General features: G+C 32.6%; 1 protein-coding gene across 9 annotated transcripts in view; it reads left to right on the top strand.

Annotated features, from left to right (window-relative positions):
- The window catches only part of METTL15 (methyltransferase like 15), a 442005-nt gene that overhangs the window by 100595 nt on the left and 317229 nt on the right, over positions 1-24181 (top strand). For all 9 annotated transcript variants that reach the window (XM_077960438.1, XM_077960436.1, XM_028832545.2 and 6 more), the window contains one exon: positions 7256-7392. In XM_077960438.1, coding sequence (XP_077816564.1) covers positions 7256-7392 — 137 coding nt within the window. The remainder of the gene's footprint in view (positions 1-7255; positions 7393-24181) is intronic.

Here is a 24181-nt window from a genome sequence, read left to right as displayed (position 1 = left end):
ATTTTTTATTTCACTTCTCCACTCACCACATCTAATTCATTCTACCTCTATGAAAAAGCAAAGTAGGTATTCATGCACGTGGGCAGGAGACAGAATTGTTTTTGAAATCCGTCTCTGCCACTCATTAGCTGTACTTCAAACAATTTACTTAACTCTTCCTAAACCTCCCTTTCTTTGTAAAATAGTGATGATAATAATAGTGACTTACCTCAGAGTATAGCTTTGAGAATTACTGAATTAACTGAAAGTGTGTATGTGTGTGTTTTTATGCCTATGTATAAAATGAATGAATGGTACAGATAAAATATTTAGCATTGTGCTTGTCATAAAGCTTCCATAAATGTAACATACATAGTTGTTATTATTACTCTTCATTCCTGATGCCCATTCAGCTGTTTTTTTTTCTTATCTGGGTGCTTTACGCTAGTGGAAGCCTTCAGGTCTTCACTATTTTCTCACACCCTACCAGCCATGTAATATTGTGAGCAGTTAAATATTTTTTTGTCCTTAAGAAATTATTTTTATCTGTATTCCTAGGTATTTTATTCTCTTTGTAATGATTGTGAATGGGAGTTCATTCATGATTTAGCTCTCTGATTGTCTGTTGTTGGTGTAAAGGAATGCTTGTGATTTTTGCACATTGATTTTGTATGCTCATACTTTGCTGAAGTTGCTTATCGCTTGAGTTATGGTGCTGGGATGATGGGGTTTTCTAAATATAAAATCATGTCATCTTCAAACAGAGACAAATTGACTTTCTCTCTTCCTACTTGAATTCCCTTTATTTCTTTCTCTTGCCTGATTGCCCTGCAGAACTTCCAATGCTGTGTTGAATAGGAGTGGTGAGAGAGGGCATCCTTATCTTGTTGTCTTGTACTGGTTTTCAAAGGGAATGCTTCCAGCTTTTGCCCATTCAATATGATGTTTACTGTGGGTTTGTCATAAATAGCTGTTATTATTTTGAGATATGTTCCATTAATACATTTTATTGAGAGTTTTTAACATGAAGGGATGTTGAATTTTATCACAGGCCTTTTGTGCATCTATTGAGATAATCATGTGTTTTTTGTCACTGGTTCTGTTTATGTGATGGATTATGTTGAACCAGCCTTGCATCCCAGGGATCATCATGGTGGACAAGTTTTTTGATGTGCTACTGGATTCGGTTTGCCAGTATTTTATTGAGGATTTTATCATCGATGTTCATCAGGGATATTGGCCTGAAGTTTTCTTTTCTCTGCCTTGTTTTGATATCAGGGATGATGCTGGCTTCATAAAATGAGTTAGGGAGGAGTCCCAACTTTTCAATTGTTTATAATAGCTTCAGAAGGAATGGTACCAGCTCCTCTTTATACCTCTGGTAGAGTTTGACTGTGAACCCATGTGGTCTTGGGCTTCTTTTGGTTGGTAGGCTATTAATTACTGCCTCAATTTCAGAGGCAGTTGGTTTGTTCAGGGACTCGACTTCTTCCTGGTTTAGTCTTGGGAGGGTGTGTGTGTGTGTCCAGGAATTTATCCATTTCTTCTACATTTTCTAGTTTATTTGCATAGAGATGTTTATAGTATTCTCTGATGGTAGTTTGTATTTCTGGGGGATCACTATATGAGACCAGAGACCATATCTACTTTGGCCCACTGTTGTATTTCTAGTTTTTAGAACAATGCTGTGGATATATTAGGACTGTCATAATTGTTTGGGAATAAAATTTGACAAAGATGGGACAAAGCAAAAAAGGGAGAGAAGACATGAGACATCTTGGCATATTTGACAATTTCACATATTCTGTATGGCTAGAAAATATGTTGTAAAATTCATTTTTGAGAGTAGTGGGAGATGATATTGGAAAGAAATGCAAAGGCTAGAATATGAAGAATATTACCCATTATGCCCAGAAGTTTAGACTCTATCCTGTAGCTTTGGAGAGCCATTGAGGGAATTTAAATGCAGATGTGACATGCTAAAATTTTATGTAAGATAGGATAGCCTGTTAACGTGTAGGAAGAAAAATTAGAAGTGAAATTAGAGGAATTGGTATGAATTGTGGGCCTATTTCAATAGTAAAGCATGGGAATATGGAGGCCTAAATTAAACTGGGGGTGCAAGTATTCAAGATCTGGTAAAATCAACAGGATTTGGTAACCAGTTGAGTTTGGAGTATATGGGAGAATGAGAAGACAGGATGAACTGTGAGTTCTGCTTAGCATTCAAAGATCAGTTGAATTGTACCCTCCTCCAGTTTAGTCCATCTTGCCACTGACTGGAATAAATTTCTGGTTTTTGACTCCTTATGGAATGTTATGTATATCTTTCTTATATTGCTGATTTTTTTTTTAACTAGGCTTATAGCTGTTTGTTTCCATGTCTAAAGTCCCTCACAAGACTGGAAGGCCTATAATGTAATATCTACCTGTTATCGTCTCTTCTATACTGAATGCTCAATAAATACACAGATTAATTAATGCCCAACATTTTTAATTACCTCCTGAAAAAAAAAATCCATACAGTTAAGCATGCGCTTCTCACATTTCAGTACTCCAAAATGAAACTAGTTGTAAATAGGTGAAGTTTAAGTGAAATGTTTTCAAAAGCACTTTAATTCTAAAAATTCAAAATTAGCAATTGCCAGAAAATATTCATAGGATGAAGTTTTAAAGTGAAGTCAGGCCATATTGTTTCCAAATTAAGATGGGAACTTACTATTAAAAATCTTCCACAGATTGAAAATGACTAATCAACATTAGGAAAATGAAATTGGAAGATCCGCCCTCATACTGTTTATGGCTAAAAATGTTTTCATGTTATTTTTGACAGTGTTGTTCCAGTGTGAAAATTTCAATGATTAGAATGATTGGATTGAAAAAAATAAATAATTATCTAGTCTCTGCAAGATGATCTTGGGCCAATGCCTTGATTTCTGTCAATCTCCAACTCCAGAGAGGAGTCTGAGATGAGTCTTAAAGGATATCAAATTTGAGAGATGTGAAACTATAGCGCTACGTATTCTTTAGAAAGGTGGAACAGTATGTACAGTAAAGGAATTAAACGTGCATTATTTCCATGGGTCCTGATTGCTCTAACCACCTATGAGTCTATGATTTTAAAAATCATTTTTAAATTTCAAAATCAAATTGGAATGTGTAACCTGTCAGTAAGTCAGTCCTCATCAGTAACTGTTACAGATAATAGGTGGACATTTATACCAAACCATATACAAAATAATTATCTTTCTTGGAGACTTAATTAACAGGTTTGAATTAAAAGACTTAAAAAATTAGATTGGTAGAACACTGGTTGTTTTTAACTGTATTGGAAGAATCATTGTATAGGAACAGTGTTTACCTATGTATCTTCATATTAAGAAAGAGAAAACTTTTTGAAGAAACAGTTGTTTATATTTCAATGTGATTATATAATTTCAGTGGGTAAGTTTTAGGAGATGATGTAGAAAGGACATAGGATCTACATTTTACTATTAGCTTTGCCCCAACTAGCTACCAGGTAACCTCTCCAGGCCTTGGTTTCCTCATAAGTAAAAGGAGGGGGTGGAATAGTCTGTTATGTCCCTTTGACCTGTGAAATATGGTGTCTGTGTCTGTCCATATTTGAAGAACATAGGGGATAAAATGACATTTAGTTGCATTTGATTAAAAAGAACTAGCCTATTAGTTTTCTTATTTCAAATGTAAAGGAGAGTGATCAGCAAATAAAAACATGGTGCAAAAGAGTTAAATAATAAAATTAATAACATCATTAATTAATGAATCAATTGGCAATATTAGGAATACATTGATGTTAAATGACTCTAAAAATCTTGGACATCTCGAGCTGAATTATAACTACTTTATATGGTCCTGTGGTAATGAGTCTTATATTTTGAAGAATGTTTCTAGACTCAAATGCACAAATGAAAATTGTTACCTTTAACATAGTTACCGTGGGAGACTGAGCTCCTTTATTTATATCACATTACTTAGCACCTACTGTTTTGCACTGATGCTGCCATATTAAGTTGGAGGTAAAGTTGGGGGATTGTAGAAATCAGGAATCATTTTCCTCAAATGCTGGTTTGTAATTTTTTTTACTTTAATTCACTTTCATTTTGATTCTGAACCCCAATCATGTCTTACATTTTTTGTTCTTTCTTTCACTTTTGCCTTTTCTTCTTCTTTCACTCTTCAGAAAGAACAGAGAATTTAGTGTTGGCGAGACCTAGTTTAGAGTTCACTTCCCCTCACTTACTAGTAATAGGATCTTAATCAAGTCACATTTTCTCTCTGCACCCAAGTTTTCCCTTTTTTTTTTTTTTTTTGTAAAAATGGATATAATGCCAGTTGTCTAATTCCCTCATGGAGCATTTTTTAGTGGAGTAGGAAAACATCGATGCTCGGTAAACCATAAAGCAGTATGCAGATATAGACTTTATGACTTAATAAGACAGAGAGGTGTGTGAAAGAACACAGGTTTTAAGCCCAGATTCATCTTTATTCAATTCCTGCATTTGCCACTTACTAGTTTAGTGCAGTCTTAGTTTGTGAAATGTATATATAACATCTAATGACATCTCCTTCGTGATTGTAATGATGACATAAGGTAATCTTTATAAATCTCTGTGAGATAAACGGGGGTACCTTTTATTCCCATTTATTCTTAGATGAAACAATTGAGACTTAAAGAATTCAAGTGTTTTGTTTAGGGTTATACAGGTTGTCAGTTAAATAACCAGAATAAACTTAGTATTACAATGTGAGTTTTGTTTTATGGATAAATTATATCAGGTAATTTCAAAGAAAGAGTTCCATGTATGTTTGGAGCACAAAATATACATTTGGAATATATGTATAGATGAGATCCATAGAAGGGTTACTTTGAAACATTCAGATTTATTTGTTCTTGTGCATTTCTTTGTTAACCACAAAAATTGACCAGTTGCTTTTTTTATTTGCAACTCATACAGATTGTAAACTGTGGTCTTATGTTAGTGACCTAGAGGAAGGCGAAAACTAATTGGCTCCCTTTTTAATTGTAGTGCTGGTTGGCTCATGAGGCCTAGATGTCACTATTACATGTGATGAACAATGAATACTAGAATTGTAAAAATGAGAGTTGATGGCTCCAATCACGTATTAACTCAGGACATATGGTGGGTTTTACCTCTAGTTTCACAAATTCCATTTGTCTGCTGCTTTTTGCTTTCTGTGTTACACTTAACTAGTAGTAACAGATTTTTTTTCCCCCTGTGGAAACTTTCTTGATTGTCAGTACATCTACAAGGACATAATCATGATATATTAAAAATAATCATGTAAATTATAATCACATTTTTCAGAATATTGCTAATGATGATGATTTTTCTTTAAATACTGATTGGGACTTTCTTGTCTTGGAATAAGGGTAATCATATCTAAATTGTTTTATTTAATCTACTTTTAGTTTAAATCCAGAGTTATAGCAAGGCTTGGTATTAATACCATGACAAGGAAGTAGTTTATGATTTTGCCTGGGAAAAAATTCTTCGGTTAAATTATGTTGAACTTCTTAAAATTTTTAAATTGATGTGATGTATAGTGGAAGATTTTACCAATTCATAGATGTATAAAATAAGTTACTGGCAAAGGAAATTATTTCATCTTGAGATTTAAGTGTTTCTAAAAATAAAAAAATATTGTTTAAAATGGTGAAAAATATATTTAGCCATGCCTTTTATGGTGACAGCGATAGAAGTACAAAGTTAAGTCACACTAAAACATTTGTGTTAAAAAGCAGTGCTTGTACATTTTTACCACATTTACATCTTTTTCTATTTTATGTCCATCCTCTAATTTTGATCAGAAGATTTCTTCCATGTTATTCTTTTAATAGCAGGCTAACTTTTATGAGGACATGATCAGAGGATGGGACTCAGCATGGTAGATAGGAGCCAAAAAATCAAAGCATAATTGCGTGCCCAGTTTCCGATCACTGTCTCTGAAATAAGTGGAAACATTCAGAGCAGGGAAATATATTCAAATCTATGACAGGAATTTCCCTTCTTATGTACTATGCACATGAACTTTAAGAAAATTGTATGTTTATGTATTTTTAAATCTAGCCAATAGACTTATGTTATTCGTCATTGTAGTCAATATTATTAGAGTAATTGTTTTTATTTTCATAACACCAATGAAGTTTGCTGAAAGGTCCCATTAAAGTAAGAGCATAACTTGAAGGGAATATGTGGAGAATGTCCTGAGTTGCAAACTAGTCACAATCAACTAACTAGTACACACATGTATTTCTTATAATCCAGGTCTGATTTCTTGCTCAGCTGTGACATGACTTTTCTCTTTGGAGTGTGGCCAAATAGCCAAGAAATAGATTCAGATTCAATTAACCATACTGTATATCTGGAATGAGCCAAGTATTGAGTGATATGTACTCAAGTACATCCTATCCTGTTGTCCTGGCAAAATTATTACTGGCAAATGTTTCACTCTTAAAAGTATTTTGATTTACACAAGAAATGATATGTTACCTTACCAATTAGGCAGGTGGTGATAGTATCTTCTTTTCTTCTTCATTTTCTTTTTAAATGCTAAAGACACTGGAATTTTGCAGCTTTAAGTAACGATCCCAAAGACATAAATACTTCATGTCAAACCTAGAATTTACCCTACGTGTTTTGACTTGAAAAGCTTTTTTTTTTCTTCTCAGTTCATATTTGTTATTTTGTTATTACAGATATAATCTGTAAGTTTGTCAGTTTTCAAGATTTTATCTGATTTGTCCTGTGCCTATTTATTATTATGGATGTTTATTCTCTCTATCTCTCTGTCTTTTCTCTTCTTGAGTATCATTTTCATAGAAAGCATTAAGAGAAATTGAGATAAAATGAGTCACACTAATTGTAAGCCATCTCCAAATGAGAAACTATTGAAAATGTTATTACCAGCTGGATGCTGGAAAGTATTAAAGAGCTGGGGGCACAACAGTGTGACCAGTTTGACCTTATAGAGAGAAATATAAATTTGTCTTGAATTAGCCAGTCTGTGTCAGAGGTTATTTTACTGATAGTCTGATCAGTTCTTTTAGACTGATCACTTATAATTGAGCCAGATCTCACATATAACAAATTCAACCATAGGCAAAACCATTGTAATTATTTTCCTATTTACTGTCAACTCTGAAAATCATTGTGTGCTTCTAGAAATTGAGATAGTTGTCAAGAATAAGTTTTGTTTATGCTAAGTTGTAATTTTCTTTTTCTGTGTTTGCTAGATTTTTCTAGATATGACATTTGGTTCGGGAGGGCACACAAAAGCCATTCTACAGAAGGAGTCAGATATTGTTTTGTATGCCTTGGACAGAGACCCGACAGCTTATGCATTAGCTGAACATCTTTCAGAGTTGTATCCGTAAGTAATACCGTTGCATATTTATTTGATTTTCGTTCTTAGTTTTACAGAGCTTGGCTTACCACTTTGGAGTTTGTTCTGCTTTGCATGGGCTATATTTTACTCCATTAAATATTTTCTCAATTTTTTTCCCCAAAAATAATTAATGTAAGTGATATTTTTAGTGCCACTTAAAGTAATGCTATTTTTCAGTTATCCTTTCTGAATCCATAAAAAGAAATACAAAAATGTCTTCCACTTACAAGACTGAAAATGTTTTGGAATCCATCCACAAATAATATTTTGACAATAACTCATAGTCAAAAAATAATTTTTAAACATTTTTATGAGTTTATTTCTAAGAATTTAGCAGAGTAAATAAGTATGTGAGAATTCTGTAGAACTCATGGGGACATATACATCAACATAATATACTTGTTTGCTTTGAATTTTCCGAAATTCACAAATAAATCTAGAGTGATCCACCCTTCTATCAGAAAAAGTGATGTATAACTAAAGAACTTTTTAAAAATATAAAATATTACATGAATGAGTGGTAAAACCATCTGCCTTTAAAGAAACATTTTGAATTAGGGAGTAGAGTTTACATGATTTGTTGTTTAAAGCCATCATTTTAAAAGAGAAAAATATCTTGGAGCTAAGATGGGTCTCTCCAAATACATAAAGGACTGTTTTCAGGAATGGGAAATTGTTTTATTCTGTCATTCATCAGAGACTGGAGTCAAGAAAATAGATGGGAATTTGAGAGGTAATTTTGAGTTGATGTGAACTATAGTTCCCATCAAAAGTTGAAGTTTTGACTTGATGTGGACTAGAGTTTTTACTAGTTGTAGCTATTCAACAGCAAAATGGTCTCTTTGGTGAAGTTCCAAAAATATGACCATGGAAAAGTTTAATTAGACACTAAGAATAGAAAGTTTAATCCGTTATCTAGAATAGTATTTACAGTTTCTTTCTGGTCCCAAACTCTTTGCAAATCTAATGAATGTGATTAACTCTCCCCATAAAACTATATATAAATACACATAAGCTTTTGTTTGCAAGATCACAGAATTTATGGAGTCCCTGAAGCCTACCATTTGACCCCAGATTATTTCATTTCTTCCAAGAATAATATGAAGATGTGGTTTAATTACATGGTACTAATTTTTAATATTTTAAATCTATCTGTCTTCTGCAGTGTAACTTAGATGCACCTTCTTTAATAAGATGTTTTATTAGAGCATTCATATTTGTGAAACATTGTATGAGTTCACTTGGTTATGATGTGAACATGCATGAAGTATAGACCTCTTTTATACAGCAGTCCCTTTGTACTTGTGGAGAAGTGGATACCCAAATCCATGGATGCTCAATTCCCTTATATAAAATGGTGCAGTATTTGCATATAACCTACACACATCCTCCCATATACTTCAAATCATCTCTAAGTTACTTACCTAATACAAAGTAAATACTGTTTAAACAGTTGTTATGCTTTATTGTTTAGGGAATAATGACAAGGAAAAAAGTTTTGTACATGTTCAGTACAGATGCACCTATCTTTTTTTATGATCTGCAGTTAGTTGAATCAATTGATGTGGAATCCACAGATAAAGAGGGCCAGTCATATTTTACTGTCATAGAAAAACTGAATTTTCCTAAGATATTGTTGTTTCTTAAGGCAATGATTCCCAATCCAGTGATTTCAATGGCTCTTATTCCTTTAAACACTCCACTTTCTCAAATGTAGCTTAAAGTTTATAAATTTTACCATGTGTAATTTTTTTTAACCTAACAGGAACTATCAGGCTGTATATTCTTTTTAGTTTATAGATGTGGAAACTATTAGCCAGAGAGATGAAGGGATTTGCTAGAAGGCATAAGTGACTTTATGGGGACAGACCTGGGACATGTATTCTAATCCCTAGCCTCACAATCTCATTTTATTAAATATTACTGCTTTGGCTCAAATCTTGAGACTTTTTTTACTTCATTGACAAAATGATTTCTTTGTCAAACAAAATAAATTAGATAAGAAAAAGGAAGCAGATCAGAGTAAGCTGTGAAGAAGGAATTAATACAGATAAAAGCTAGAATCAAGGAAACTATAAACAAAAAAAAAAAAAGAAAAAAATTGAAAGGATAAAGAAATCACAAGAGATCAGTCTTTGAAAATAGCAAAATCACTTTTGATCCTGATTTCTAGAGCTAAAACGTGTGATTAAGATTGAGAAGGAAGCGGTGAAACCCCGTCTCTACTAAAAAATACAAAAAATTAGCCGGGCAAGGTGGCGGGCGCCTGTAGTCCCAGCTACTCGGGAGGCTGAGGCAGGAGAATGGCGTGAACCCGGGAGGCGGAGCTTGCAGTGAGCTGAGATCCGGCCATTGCACTCCAGCCTGGGCGGCAGAGCGAGACTCCGTCTCAAAAAAAAAAAAAAAAAAAAGATTGAGAAGGAAGACCAACCATAGACACAAGATAAGTTCATCATAAGATAATAAAACTGCAACTCTCTGGTAACTTGCAAAACCTAGATGAAATGAATGATATCCTAACAAAATATAAATTATTAAAACTTGATTAATAGTTATAAAATTTGAATGTCATCACCATAATAGAAATCAGAAGGTAGCTGAAGTATATAGAAAAAAAACACCCTGACCAAATGGATTTGCAGTTATTTAATTCTTAAAAAAAAAAAAAAAAAAAGAGGAAATAGCAATGCCTTTTACCCTAATCCTGACCATGGTAAATTTGGAAAATTATTCCCGTTAATATTATGAATCTAGCATAATTTTAATACCCATCTTTTTTTTTTTTTATTGGAGACAAGTTTTCACTGTTTTGCCAGGCTGGAGTGCAGCGATGCCATCATAGCTTACTGCAGCCTCTGCTTCCTGACCCTTCTGCCTCAGCCTCTCAAGTAGCTGAGACTACAGGCATGCACTTGTCTAATTTTTTATTTTTAGTAGAGATGAGGTCTCCCTATGTTGCTCAGGCTGGTCTTAAACTCCTGAGCTCAAGTGATCATCCCACCTCGGCCTCCCAAAGGACTGGGATTATAGGCATGAGCCACCATGCCTGGCCTAATACCAAATCTTGATCGAGATAGTATAAAAAGGAAAAATGTCTAAGTTTGCTGAAGTATAGAAATATAAAAATTGGAAAGGAAATACTAGTATGTCTAATTCACCTTTCATTTAATTAAAATAGTAATACTTATGGCCTAATGAAGTTTATTTCATGAAGATGGAATGTTCCATGTCAGGTAGTTAATCAATGATAGATTGATAAGCATGACAATAATCAACTAGCTATTCTTATTAAAATTTCATTTAAGGAAACTACTTAAATGTAAAATATTCTCAATCAAGGACAAGCAGTATTTTCCTAAAATGTGAAGTACTATAACTATTTAAGACAAAATTAGGATGTAAATAGGATTTAACTTCTATAAATAATATTTCTCAATATTTTTTCAAGATCTGACAAAGTCTAATTAGAATATTCTTCTTATAATGATTTACTGAATAGTTAAAAACCCCAAATACTTATAAAATTAATAAGATGATGTTTAGCTAAAAATTTAAAACTCTATTCAGAATAGAAGAACTCTAGGGACAACAAGAAAGTCAGCCATTTCCTTTCTATTATAAGGGTCACAGCTGATACCCTTATAACAAAGAGAGGTTGACAAGAGAAAAGAATAACAAATTTATTTGATCATAGTTTTACATGGCACAAGGTCCTTCAGAAAGAAGATGCAAAGATATAGCGAGAACTATCCATTTTTTATGTTTAAATTCAATAAAGTATGGAGAGCATGTAGAGCTATGATTGGACAAAAAGGATATATGGTCTAACACTAACTGGCTGAGTTGGGGGAATTCAATAAGGTCTCTCTATGCATCATTCCTTTCTCCTGGGTATGAAGGTAGGACTCCTGTGGAATGAGGGTCTTAATTTCTTTAGGGTCATCTATTCTGTTACACAGAAAGAAGTAGGGGAAGTTAGAGTAGTATTTTAGGCTTTGAAGCTGGCTTTGGAGAAAAAAGGTTCTGGTTTCTATGGGGGAGGTTAGAATAATATTTTGTGCTTTAAATCTGGCTTTGGAGGAAAGGGATTCTGGTTTCTATGACCCACGTTGGGGAAGAGGGATTCTAGTGTGGCTTGTCTCTAAGGAAAATGAGAGACAGGAGGGAAAGAGGTGGTCAGAAGGTAACTTTGCTTCTGAGGCTGCTTCTTAGGCTTTCACTTGGGGCTATTGCTTTCTGAGCCCCAGCAGTACCTAGAAAGGGAAATGGGAAAAAATATTCTATTCACAAAAGCACCTAAAATTATATAAAATATTTAGTAATAAATTTAACAAAAAGCACACTTCCAAGTGGGAAAACTATAATTTTTTGAAGGGCATACAAGAACATTTGAACAAAAGGGAAGACATATTTGAGGTAGAGAGAATTAATATTATAAAAAGAGGATGGAGTGAAGAGGATCATGCCTGCAACCCCACCACTTTGTGAGGCCAAAGCCAGAGGATCTCTTGAGCCCAGGAGTTAAGAGACCAGTCCTGGCAACATAGTGAGACACTGTTTCTTACAGAGAAATGGTGGTGCGCACCTGTAGTCCCAGGTACTCAGGAGGCTGTGGTGGGACTCAGGAGGTTGAGATTGCAGTGGGCCCTAGTCATGCCATTGCACTCCAACCTTGGTGACAGAGCAAGATCCTGTCTCAAGATGGATGGATGGATGCATGAATGCATGGATGGATAGACAGATCAGAAAGAATACAAATAAAAAGAGCTAATACTCCCAAAATTCATATATACATGTATTGTACATGTAAATTACTTTGTTCATTAAATTTGGATGATGTGATCCTTAGTTTATATGGGGCAAAAAGTGACAAGATTTTTTTAAATTAAAAAGTAAGAGGAAACCTGCCTTACTAGATGTAAGATTACACGATAAAATCACTGTAATGAATCAATACAATATTGATACAAGAATAGGCAAGTGGATTAGTGGAGGAAATAATCCAAAAATTGATTCTGCTAAATAAAGGCATTTAATTGAAGATAAAAATATTTTAATTCATTGAGAAAATGGTGCATTATTAAAAAATGATGCTGTTACAATGCCTGTCAGATTTGAGGAAAATAAAATTGACCCATATTAAAATTTGGATTCAAGAAAAACTTCTAGATGGTGTAAAAAATTTGTGAAAATTTGAATATACAAGTTCTATGAGAAAATTGGAGAGACTATATACACAATCTAGGAGTGAGAAACTTCTTAAGACTAGAAATCATAAATCTGTAAATATGTTTATGTAATTTTAAAAAACATAAAGCAAGAATAGTTTGTTAATTTCTAACAGCTAATTTGAAAAATAAATGTTAGTAATATAGAAGATAGGAAAAAGATTGGTATCTATTATATAGGATAAGTTCTTACAAAACTAGAGAGCAGACAACAAAACATACAGAAGGGTGATTCATAGAAGATTAAACTGAAAGGATGCTCCAATTCAGTAGCAATAATGAGAGCAATCAAAATAATAATGGTGCAATACACTAAAAAGCATAATTTTGCTAGTGAGGATATGCAGAAAAAGATACTTTCATCTAATTTGGGTGGACATCTTTTAATATAAAGCACATAATCTGCCTAGAATCTATTCCATCTGAGTAAAAGAATATCTAAGGAAACATGTTTTTACATTTCCTACAAACTTTATACATACATTGCTTGTGTGTATATAATCATGGAGAACTTGAGAAAGACAGGATTAACAATTGAGGGACGTTCAGGGAAAGAGAAAACAATGATTAAGAAAAACCCAGAGATTTTATGATTACATCTCTGCATATTTATGCAAAATAGAAAATTCAGAGTAATGCTATATATATAATTTGTTCATATCCACATATATAGTAGTAAAATAAAGTATGCATGAGAGAGAAAAACACACATTTGTGTTTGGGAGTATTTCCGGGAATAATGGATAGATGGATAGCTGGTTGAAAGGGTAGATAGATAGATTACATATCTTCGTAAAAGTATTTATGTAATTGCAACCTGTAGCAGAGCACACAATGAAACATTTCGTCATTTTAAAGTAAACACCTTTTGAAGAAATATAGTAATTTTTTTCTTTTATTTATTTTGCTATTATTCTAAAAGAGGAGTTAAGTTTCTCTTAAAAAAAATCCCTTGTCCTTTACTCTGTCAAAACTAAGTCAGAAATAGAAACTAACATTTTTACAGAAAACTGAGCAATTCATGGGAAGGCTGAGTTTTAGGCTAACCCATTTTAGCTCTTTCAGAAAAGATGACATGTCAGATCACCTGTTGTTTGAAGACTGAAACTTTTTGCTATTGCCTCTGAAGACTGTATAAGAGGAAACACATTTAAATTGGAGCAGTGAGGTGTTGGTTGACTTTTTAATGTAGTGGAAGATGGATATTGGAAGACAATTTTAAAAACCAAAGTTTTTTATCTTCTGAATTTAGGAATAATACATACTATGTATACTAAGTTTACAGAATATAGATATGTATAAAGAAAATAAAAAGCATTCCATCATTTTACTATAATTTTAAGTGGTTTCTAAAAAGATAATAAGCTGTTATTTTCAACATTTCATAAAAGAAGCTATGTGTACTGGGGTAAATTTATAATAGAAAAATATAAACTCACCCATAATTCTACCACTTTAGGTAATCAGGGTTAGTGATTTTGTGTATTTCATTCCATATTTCTGGTCGTCAGTATTTCATTATGTATACTCCTTCCTGTTTGAATTTTTTTGGGGCACTTTCACTTTTTGTACTTGTAAAATGTTAGAATATCATGGCAAAGTTTAAAATCCATTTTGATTAATTGTATTAAATGCATAACTGCCTTATAAAGAAATGACATCTGTATTCTGTATCGCAATCCAGAAGCCTGATATATCTTTCCACTTAATCTGGTATTTTGTGTTTCTTAGTTAATTTTTTTCTAAATTAAAATTATAAAATACAGGAAAGTACTGAGAAAAAATTTAAAATAATTCATAGAACTAACACCAGTGTAAACAAGTTGGAATACTTCCTTCTAATTACTTTGGTTATCTATGCATATATGTTCATATATGACACATGTATATATATTTTGCTAAATGGAGTCTACTTATATATTATCAGCACATTCCTCTTTAATTAAATTATTTTAAAACACGATTTTATTGATTGTAGGGTATTTTTATCATATAATTGTAACTTAATTTATTAAAACCCTAATTCTTATATACTCTTATCTATATTCATATAGTTGATGATTTAATAAGCAGCAAATATCCGATGTGTTTTGGGCAAACAAATCTGAGTGTGTTTTCTGTAAAAGGGTAATTATATCAGGATACACCGCTGTTACCTTCTTTTGTATTTTTAATTTTTGTGTTTTATTGAACTTTTATAATTTCTTATGTCCATTATATGTATTTGATTTTACCTCTTCACTAGTGATTTAATGACATTCCTTTTATTTTTTTAATTTACTCATCACTGACTTTAGTATTTTTTAAGATAAAAAGTATTTAAATACTTTTTTAAGTATGCTTTTAAAATAATATTTATTGATTAACCACTGTCATGTAAGGTGATAAAGTAATACTCCTTTATTTGTTTTTCTTCTTCTTCTGCTACCCTACTCTTTGGCTCTTTAAATACTATCTTGGGATTTAGATATTAATGTCTACTCTTATGGTAACTGTTAGTTAGCATTTACATTTTTGGCTGTATTATCTAAAATAATTCTTTATAGTTAGGCCATTTTAATTTATTTCAATGAGCCTACTAGCTGTTTTATAATACTTTCAGTTCCATTTTTCATTCCTTATGTGGGTTCCTGTCTCAGTCAATTGATTACATCTTTAAGTAGTTTTTCTGTAAACATGCAGAAAGGATACATCTGAGCTTTTGTTTACCTGAGAAAACAGTGTTTTTCATGCCTTCTTACATTTGCAATGACTTGATAGAGTATAGAATTTGGGGAATTTTATTGATATCACTTATGTTCTTCTGGTTGTAGTATTGTGGAGAAGTCTGAGGTCAACCCAGTTTTTTTTTTTTTTTTTTTTTTTTTTTTTTTTTTTTTTTTTTTTCTGTTTCTTGGAAATCTGTTTCTCACTTGTTCTTTTCACCCCCAGGCTGGATGCTTATTAGATACAGTTCTTTGAAAATTTTTGATATTTATAAATAGTACTAAGAAATATTACTGATTGGTCACTTTTAGTTAATTTTCTGTATACTCCATGAACAGTTTTTGTCCTGTGGATCAGGTCTTTCGTCTACAAAGATGACTTTTTGTTTTAGTAACCTCTCTACCCTTATTTCTGTTTTCTGCCCTGTGAGCCTTCATTATTTGTTGGTTAGATATATATTATCTATCCTACATGTGTTTTATTTAATCTCTTAGTGTTTTCAGCTATTTTCACTTTACTGCAGTATTCTGCAAAATCTCTTTGAGATTATTCTCTGGGTTAAGGATTTTATTTTCTGTAGTGTTGTTTATGGTTTTTACTGTCAATATTGTTCAAGTTTTAATTCCGCTACTTAGAAGTTATCTTTGCTTAAAATCTTTTCTTATTTAATTTGTTGACTTTCTCCTTTCCGCCAAATTATTTTTATTTCTTCTTCTGTTATCGTTTCATTTCCATATTTTCTTTGTGAACAGAGTATATACATCAAGGAATAGGTTCCTTCTGGTGCTCTCTTGTGTCTCTGAGGCAATGGGTGTGAGTGGAACATTCTTAACCTTTTTCCTAACTCACTCCACAGCCTTCAATCAGGGTTCAGACTTACATTTGGTAAGAAGAGTTAGGTTTTCTGTATTCTGCCATATCCTTGGGGACTACTTTTAGTGATTTATACTATTTGAACTTCCATTGTTTTTTTTTGTTTTCAGAAAAGATTAAACAAACAAATTATATTACTGTGGAGCAAAAAGAGGGAAGCCAGCTAACATAGTAATATAATTAGAGAGTTATAAAACTATTTATTCATATGATATGATATATTCTAAACTACCCACATTATCTAAGTTGTGTAGTCTTATTTTCTAGCACTTGAAGTTTATCATTTTCCTTCTCTTTCTTTTAAGCTGCCATTTTTAATTTCGGTCATATTTACACAGGAAGCCAGAGCAATGGCAAGTCTAGAAATCAGCATCAGGTTTGCTGCTTGTATTCTTTCTACACCACTACAATGTTATTCAAGAAGCAATTTAGTCACATTGTTTAACAGAGTCAAGACTGAAACCCAGGCATTTTGACCCTAAGGCCAGTTTAAAAATCTTATAAAAGAATACATGATCTTAAACAGCCCTATCAACCTAAAATTTAGACTTTTAGGATTAGATATGAGACACAGTTGTTATTAATCTTACTAACCATGGGAGGTCAGTTCTGTCATACACTGTCAAAAGTGAAAGAATTTTCACAAATATAAACAAGCATGAAAAAAGATATCTTGCAAAAATTAACTAGACCATTTTGAACTATCGATGATGATCTGTTACCTGTTCATTATTTTTGGTAACACAAACATTACTAAAACAGGATATTGTATTTTGCCCCATTTAATATTATTAAATATAACCTTTGCTCAGGAGATGTTAGCCTTGTAAGCTGAAGCTGTTTGTTTGAGGAGGTAAAACTTGACTCTAGTCTACCAAACATAGTCCCAAGGCTTGAGGAATATATGTTTATTCCATAAACTTGTATTGTACTATCTACTTTTCAGGCAATCTGCTAGTTCTGACGGTTCCAGAGGGATTAAGACCTATAGCTATGCCTTCATAGAGTTTACAATGTAAGCAGAAATTAGATAGAAAACAGATAATTTTACAACTAGTTATTTAATTAAAATTGTGATCATGGCTATGAATGAGTAGATCTAAGGAATATGATATCAGGATCTAATCTAGTTTAGAACTTCTAGGAAGACTTCCAGAGTATGTGAATTCAAGTTAGAACCTGAAAGATCAATGATTGTTAGCTAGGTGAAAGAGGGAGGGATGATCTGGCAAGAGAGAGAATTGAGGTGTTGAAAACAGAATATTCAAAGATCTTTGGCAGAACTGAGAATGGCATATTGAAAGAACTGTAATGTGAATGGATGATAGAAAGGGAGAGGAATGGCCAGAGTGGTAAGTTAGGGCTAGGCTATACAGGACCTTGTTAGGGATTTTAGACTTCATCTTAAGAACAAAGGGAAAGCACCAAAGTTTTTGAAACAGGGAACTGACATGATCATATTTGCATTTTCAAAGGAATAGTCTTTTTGTTTGTGTGAAGAATGGGTAGGAGGAGGGCAAAATTGGGAAGGATTCAGTGAGATCAATTAGAAGGCTAGGAATTGCTGCTGTATCTGAAAACTGAGGATAGTTGGGCCTAGATTTTTGTTTCCTGATCATTCTATTAGAAATTCTACTTTGTCTTAATGATCTCTGGCTTCCTGTTTTAATGGTATTCTAAATAATTAAAACAATTTTTTTTCCAAGATAAAAGTATGTTTTGTGTTTATAAGTGAAACTGAAGTTAATATTATGACACTACATTTTGTGAGACCCTCAAGAATTCCCATTCTTCTGACTTAGCCAGTATAAGGAAGGAGACAAGGAATAAGTTCAGTCTTACCGTGTTCTTAAGTCCAGCATGTATTTTTATTCTCACAGAAGACTTTCGGTAATTATCTTTTTCTCAGAATCTCCTCCCTTGTGTGTAATCAGTAAGGCTCTTTCATGTCTACCTCAAGGCTTACCCGCTTTAGTATCTGACTGCTCTTTTCCTTCTTTTCCATATAACTCTGGAACCAGACTGCTAAGCTTTTTTTTAACTTCAACTCTGCTATTTACTCAGTATAAAACTTTGAATAGGTTACTTAACCACTCTGCTACTCAGTTTTCTCATCTTTAAAAATGGAGATAATAATAGTACATACTTCCTAGAAATAATAGGATTAGGCTTAGAACACTGTCTAGCATATCTTTTTAATGAGTCATGAAATCATTTTGTTGGATCCTGATCAGAGTTTAATGGAATGGAATAAGAATATCATAGAACATCAGATGAAGTTAAATTAAGTATTGTTTCTAATGAAAGAATTTTATGTATACATATATACATATACATATGTATTGTAAGTTTCTGTATATATGTGACTGCAGTTAAACTTATTGTTGACTATGTGTCTTGATCAAAATTTTTTGAAAACCACCATGCTATTTGACTATATTCCACATATATTGTTCATGTTGTATATTAAATGTTCATTGAAGAAAAAAACTATGTCTAACATATGTCATATCCCTGCTTGGATATGTTATTTTTTAATTTTTAATTTTTAATTTTTTTAATTTCAAATTCGCATATCACCTTGCGAATTCCACAAGAACAGGCTTAGTGAGCGGCTTCTTCAGGGGAAAGCTGTAACACTGTGAGATGAATTAACAGAAAACTAGAGGAGGAGGAGGAGCCCAAAACTTTGGGCTCCATTAACAGAGGAGCCCAAAAACTTTGCAGACTTACAAGGTATCTGAAACTTTATTCCTAGCTGGTTCCTCCCTCTTTGAACTCATCTGGATCTGGCTTATTTCAAATATCCATCCCCACAGGTGAGAAAGTAGTTTAGATTTTAGAATCAAACAGTCTTGATTTAGAGTCTTAGTTCTGCCTCTTTCTAGCTATTAGATTTTTAGATCAATGACTTAATCTTTCTAAGTCTATATTTTTATACCTTTAAAATGAGGTACTATTAATACCTACCTTATGGGATGTTATGAAGATTGAATAAGTTTATGCAATTAGATTGTATATCATAAAATTGTTTAATAAATATTAGCTATAGTTGCTTTGTTAGAATTATGTAGGATAATACATAGTTATATTAATTATTATTGTCATTATGCTAAGATTTTGGAAAGTTTCACTGGCATATACCAAGATGATGATTGGCAATTATTTCCTGTCTTTACCTGCTTGGTTCCTTAATATGCACAGATAGAATTGTTTTAAGATTTGAGGCTTGGGACACCATTCAACTTCTCTCACCTTGCAAAGTGCTGTGGCATCTGCCTTTTGTTATAGACTTTCTTCCCTTGTCAGTGTAAATACTGAAGGCTATATCTGTGCAGTGGTCTCAATATTGGTGTATCCCCCAGATTCCTGTGTTGAAACCTAATAGTATTAAGAAGTGAGGTCTTTGGGGAAGTGATTAAGTTATGAGTGTTCTACCCTCACGAATGGAATTAATGCTCTTATAAAAGATTGCAGGGAGCTGCTTTGTCCTTCTGCCATGTGAGGACACATCTTATCTGCTCCCTTTTAAGCAGAACACATGCCCTCACCAGACACTGAATCTGCTGGCATTTTGATCTTGAACTTCCCAACCTCTAGAACTATGAGAAATAAATTTCTGTTTCAATAAATTACCCAGTCTAAGATGTTTTGTTATAGCACCCTAAATGGACTGAGACAGCCTGTAATAGTTACAGATACTCCTGCACTGAGCTGTATTATTGTCTTCTTTTAACCCCAGACTTACTTTTTATTGATTGTGGTTTTTCCACACTTCTTGGCTTTAGATAAAAATAACTAATATCATACAAATGTCATCAACCAATCAGAAGTTCTTTCTTATCTGTCTTCTATTCTTTGACTCTCTTCTATATTCATATGCTGCTGGATTTCTGAAAGCTACTTTTTTCTCAGTAAAGAAGGTACAAGATTTAATTTTTAGCCATTTCTTGTTCTGAAGCCTGAAAATTCTGCAAGGCTAAATCTTGAGTCACCTTCATTACCTGTACATTTAAATTCATTGTTGACTCTTTAGCTTATTACTGACATGAGGAGACAGAATCTGTAAGTATTTATTTTAAATAAACTCTTTTTTTGTCTTTTGACAAATACAAATTTAACTATAGACCTATATATTATTATTAACACCTCTGCATCCATTCCTAAGTACTGTTATATATTTATTCTTAGAATATTTGGCTTAAAAGTTTGAAAACTGATTCATGAAAGTCAACGTGTATATTTGAAATGCATATGATATTTATATTATGATAACTATGAGAAAATGAATTACCTCTTCACAAACTTGAGATAATCCATTTTTATTGCCTACGTCATTTGAGCATATCCATATGGTACAGGATAAGAATAGCAGCTTGTTCAGTACAAGAATGACTATACCTAGAAAGACTTCATTTTATCTTGGGTAAATAATACATATTTAGAGATATATTTTATTACATATGAGAAAATTTTAGTAGAACCCTTCATGTTTGGGCTTCTGAGTTATTAAAAGAATGAAAACAATAGTTGTATTTTCTCTAAATCATCAACTAATTAAATCAAATGAGTTTGCTATAATTACATGTATAATCCTCCTGTTCTCGACACCCCCATTTTTGCCTGATATTTAAAGTAAAACTGAGACAAACAGCTGCTGGATTGGATTATCTACTTTAGTATTTTATTCCTTTTTTCCTGAGAGAATACAATCCAAATTTAATACACAGTTCAATGTACATTTTAGTGCCTGCTGTGTATGGGGAAATAGACTTGGCGTGGGGAATGCTCAGAAGCTCAAGATAACGCCTCTGTACCACAAGATAGAGCTCATTATCTAATAAAGAGACAAGTAAACCTCTATGAAATCAGATAAGTAAATCTCCTTGCAGGGAAAATACTAAACACACTCTAAATTCAAATTTAAATTATTTGAGGAATATACATTCTTATTTTCTCTGTTAGCATAGTTACTCATTTAATTCAATTCCAGACACTGTTTTGGGGCAGATATTAAGTCATATTCTGGTATTACAGCTGGATAAAAAGGTCAACATAATGCCTTCTTACTTTATCAGGAAAGATAGATAATTAACAAGTATTTATTTAAGATAAGTGTCAGGACCCAAAAACATTAAATACCAAGGCAATATGCTTTAAATAGCATGGAATAACTATGTTATTTAAATAAAATACCATTACAACAAATAATTACAAGAAGGAAGAGTACTCATTATATAGGACACATTATGGACATTTCATCGGACAAATAAAATAATAAGATATCGCTGATTAAGATATCATTGATCAAGTTAAGTTAGCTATTCAATGACTACTTCTATAAAACAGACTTTTTTTCCTATGGTAAAATTCTTACAGTTTTCAATGGTGCACCATTACTTTCATAATAAAGTTAAACTTTTCTACTTACCACAGGAGGCCATTGAGGATATGGCCTTTCTTTTCTTTAGAGTCATCTCTTATAACTTTACAGCAGTCTTCTCATACCCTCCTTGAAATCTAAACTACTTTCATATTAACTCACAGTGTTTTGTCATACCTCTCTTCATGTCTATGTGCTGTTCATTTACCTATATCTCACCCCACTTATGTTTCAAGACTTAGCACTATTATCTCTGCAAAATCACCCAGATATTTCCAAATTGATTAAAATTTTTCTCTTCTCTTCCTTGGCACACCCTGTGCTACCTTTATCCAAGCTTTTCATCATTCTCTTGGTTTACTTCCATATATTATATGCTCCTTGAAGTGTTGCTATGTCTTAACAGACTTTGCACTTTCAAACTTTGTATAGTCCCTGGCATATAGTACATGCCCAATATCATATGGATGGATGGTTAGATGAATAAATGAATGGATGATTTTTTTCATTTTCTATATCAAGTGTATAAAATAGAAATTAGATATAATGGGCTGAGTTTATCTTAATTTGCATTTTACAATGTAAATAGAACCTTTAAAAATATCCACACTACTCTTTAAAATATGTTATAAGTCTAGATCTAAGTTCTAGAGAGAATTGTGGAGTAAACTGTAGATTTACTTCCTCAGTAAATATTTATATAGAAATGTTAAGTGATAAACCCTGATTAGATATACCATATCATATCTTCCAATGAGCTCAAATCCTTACTACTAGCTTTTACTATGGAGAAACTAGTTTTCAGTACTATTTCCACTTGCAGTCCTGTGCCAAGGGAATCTGTATGGGAATTATGTATATTATCACTAGAAAAAAGATGCTTGGATACTCTATATTATAAATAAACTTTATTTTTGAATAATGCTAGTCTCTGTTCACTGAATCTAAAAAATTCATATTTGTCATGCAGACTCCTATATATAACATAAAATTAATCATTTCTTTGAAAGAAAAAAGGTATACTATAGAATATTTAGTTATGATGTAATTAAAGATATTAGGATTCATGGAATAATTTTAAAAGTATTTTTTATATGAACACTTTATTTATTTTGTATCTTGTAGCAGTTTTCATATCAGCAAGTATATTAAAAGGAACATATTGTGTGCAATGTGTAGACTCAGTGTAGGATTGTCTACGCTAAAATTTTGCAATGATATTGGTTAATTGCTAGATTTCAGGCACCTTTCTAACATCCTTTTTAGTGAGTGTGAAAGGGTTTATTTGTAAGAGATATTGCTACTGGCAGAATTTTATCTTTTTGTCCTGGAATCTCAACAGCTACTCCCATGTTATAGGTATCCCCAGAAAGCTCGTCAAAGGATTTCCACCCACACTCTGAATATCTAACAGAGCTTGACCCATTTTTTTTTCTCTTATTAATATAGCAGCATACACATCACGAAGAAAAATAGAGTAAGAGTTAGTCTAAGCTTGGAATTTCAAAAAGTTATCTACCTGTATGCAAGGAATTGAAGTGGACAACAAAATTTGCCTTTTTTTTTTAATTAAAATTATGCGTTAGCAATCTAATCACATTAAGGAATCACATCTAATTTCATGAATATAGTTTTATTTTTAGTGGCTTAAAATGTACATTTGTGTTCTTAAATGCAGTGAATATAAATGCCAAAAATGGAGTGCACTATAAATCAGGAGTTCTTTGTACTCAATTTTTAGGACACAATGTACTGCTTAATAACATAGATAATAATTAAAAGAAGACTAAAACTTTGTATAGTAATACTAGTAGAATCCTTTGGAAGTAATCAGGATAGTTATGAGACAGAATAGGAAAATATATGTTTAAAGTAATTTTGCTTGTATAAATGATTACATTTCTTTGTTTGTGTAAACCATTAGCTTTTTTTGCTTTCCTTGTGAGGAAAACCAAGTACTCATGTATAGACTGTGGCTAATTTTTTTTTAACTTAAAGGATAAAAGTCTTTCTGGAATACAACACTACATTGTTTTCCCTCTTAAGTCTCTATTGTAGGGCAAGTTACTCCAAGCCTCAGTCACCTCATCTTCCTTATGGTGAGTGAGGTATAAGTGATAAAATAATAATTATTTGAATAAATGCTGATTATTGTTACCATAACAGTTGTTTCTCCTGCTTTTATTAATTTGGAATCAGTCACTTAGCTAACATCCAAGTACAAATACATGAGTGGTGAGGAATACTTCTACTTTGTAGTTATGCCATCAGTTGTCTATATTCACTTTTTTGAATTCTTCTCCCTCCATTCTTTCTTAGACTCTCCCAGATAAGGCCTTCAACTGCCCCACCCCACAGCTCTACCAAAACTCCTCTTGTCAAAGACTCCAGTGATATTCGCAATGCCAAATTCAGTGGTTAGTTCTCATTTCTGAACTTAGATAAACACATAAGCCATCAGCATCATGTGCCATAGTTGACTACTTCCTATTCCTTCAAATGATTTTATTTGGATTTTTTTTTCCTGTCTCTACTGTTCCTTCTGAAGCTCTTCACGTGTGCCTGCTCCTTTCCCCCTAATATT

Source organism: Macaca mulatta, chromosome 14 (assembly GCF_049350105.2).
Source record: "Macaca mulatta isolate MMU2019108-1 chromosome 14, T2T-MMU8v2.0, whole genome shotgun sequence".
NCBI classification, from domain to species: Eukaryota; Metazoa; Chordata; class Mammalia; order Primates; family Cercopithecidae; genus Macaca; species Macaca mulatta.
The sequence above is the reverse complement of the archived record's forward strand: the minus strand, read 5'-3'. Positions and strand labels throughout refer to the sequence as shown.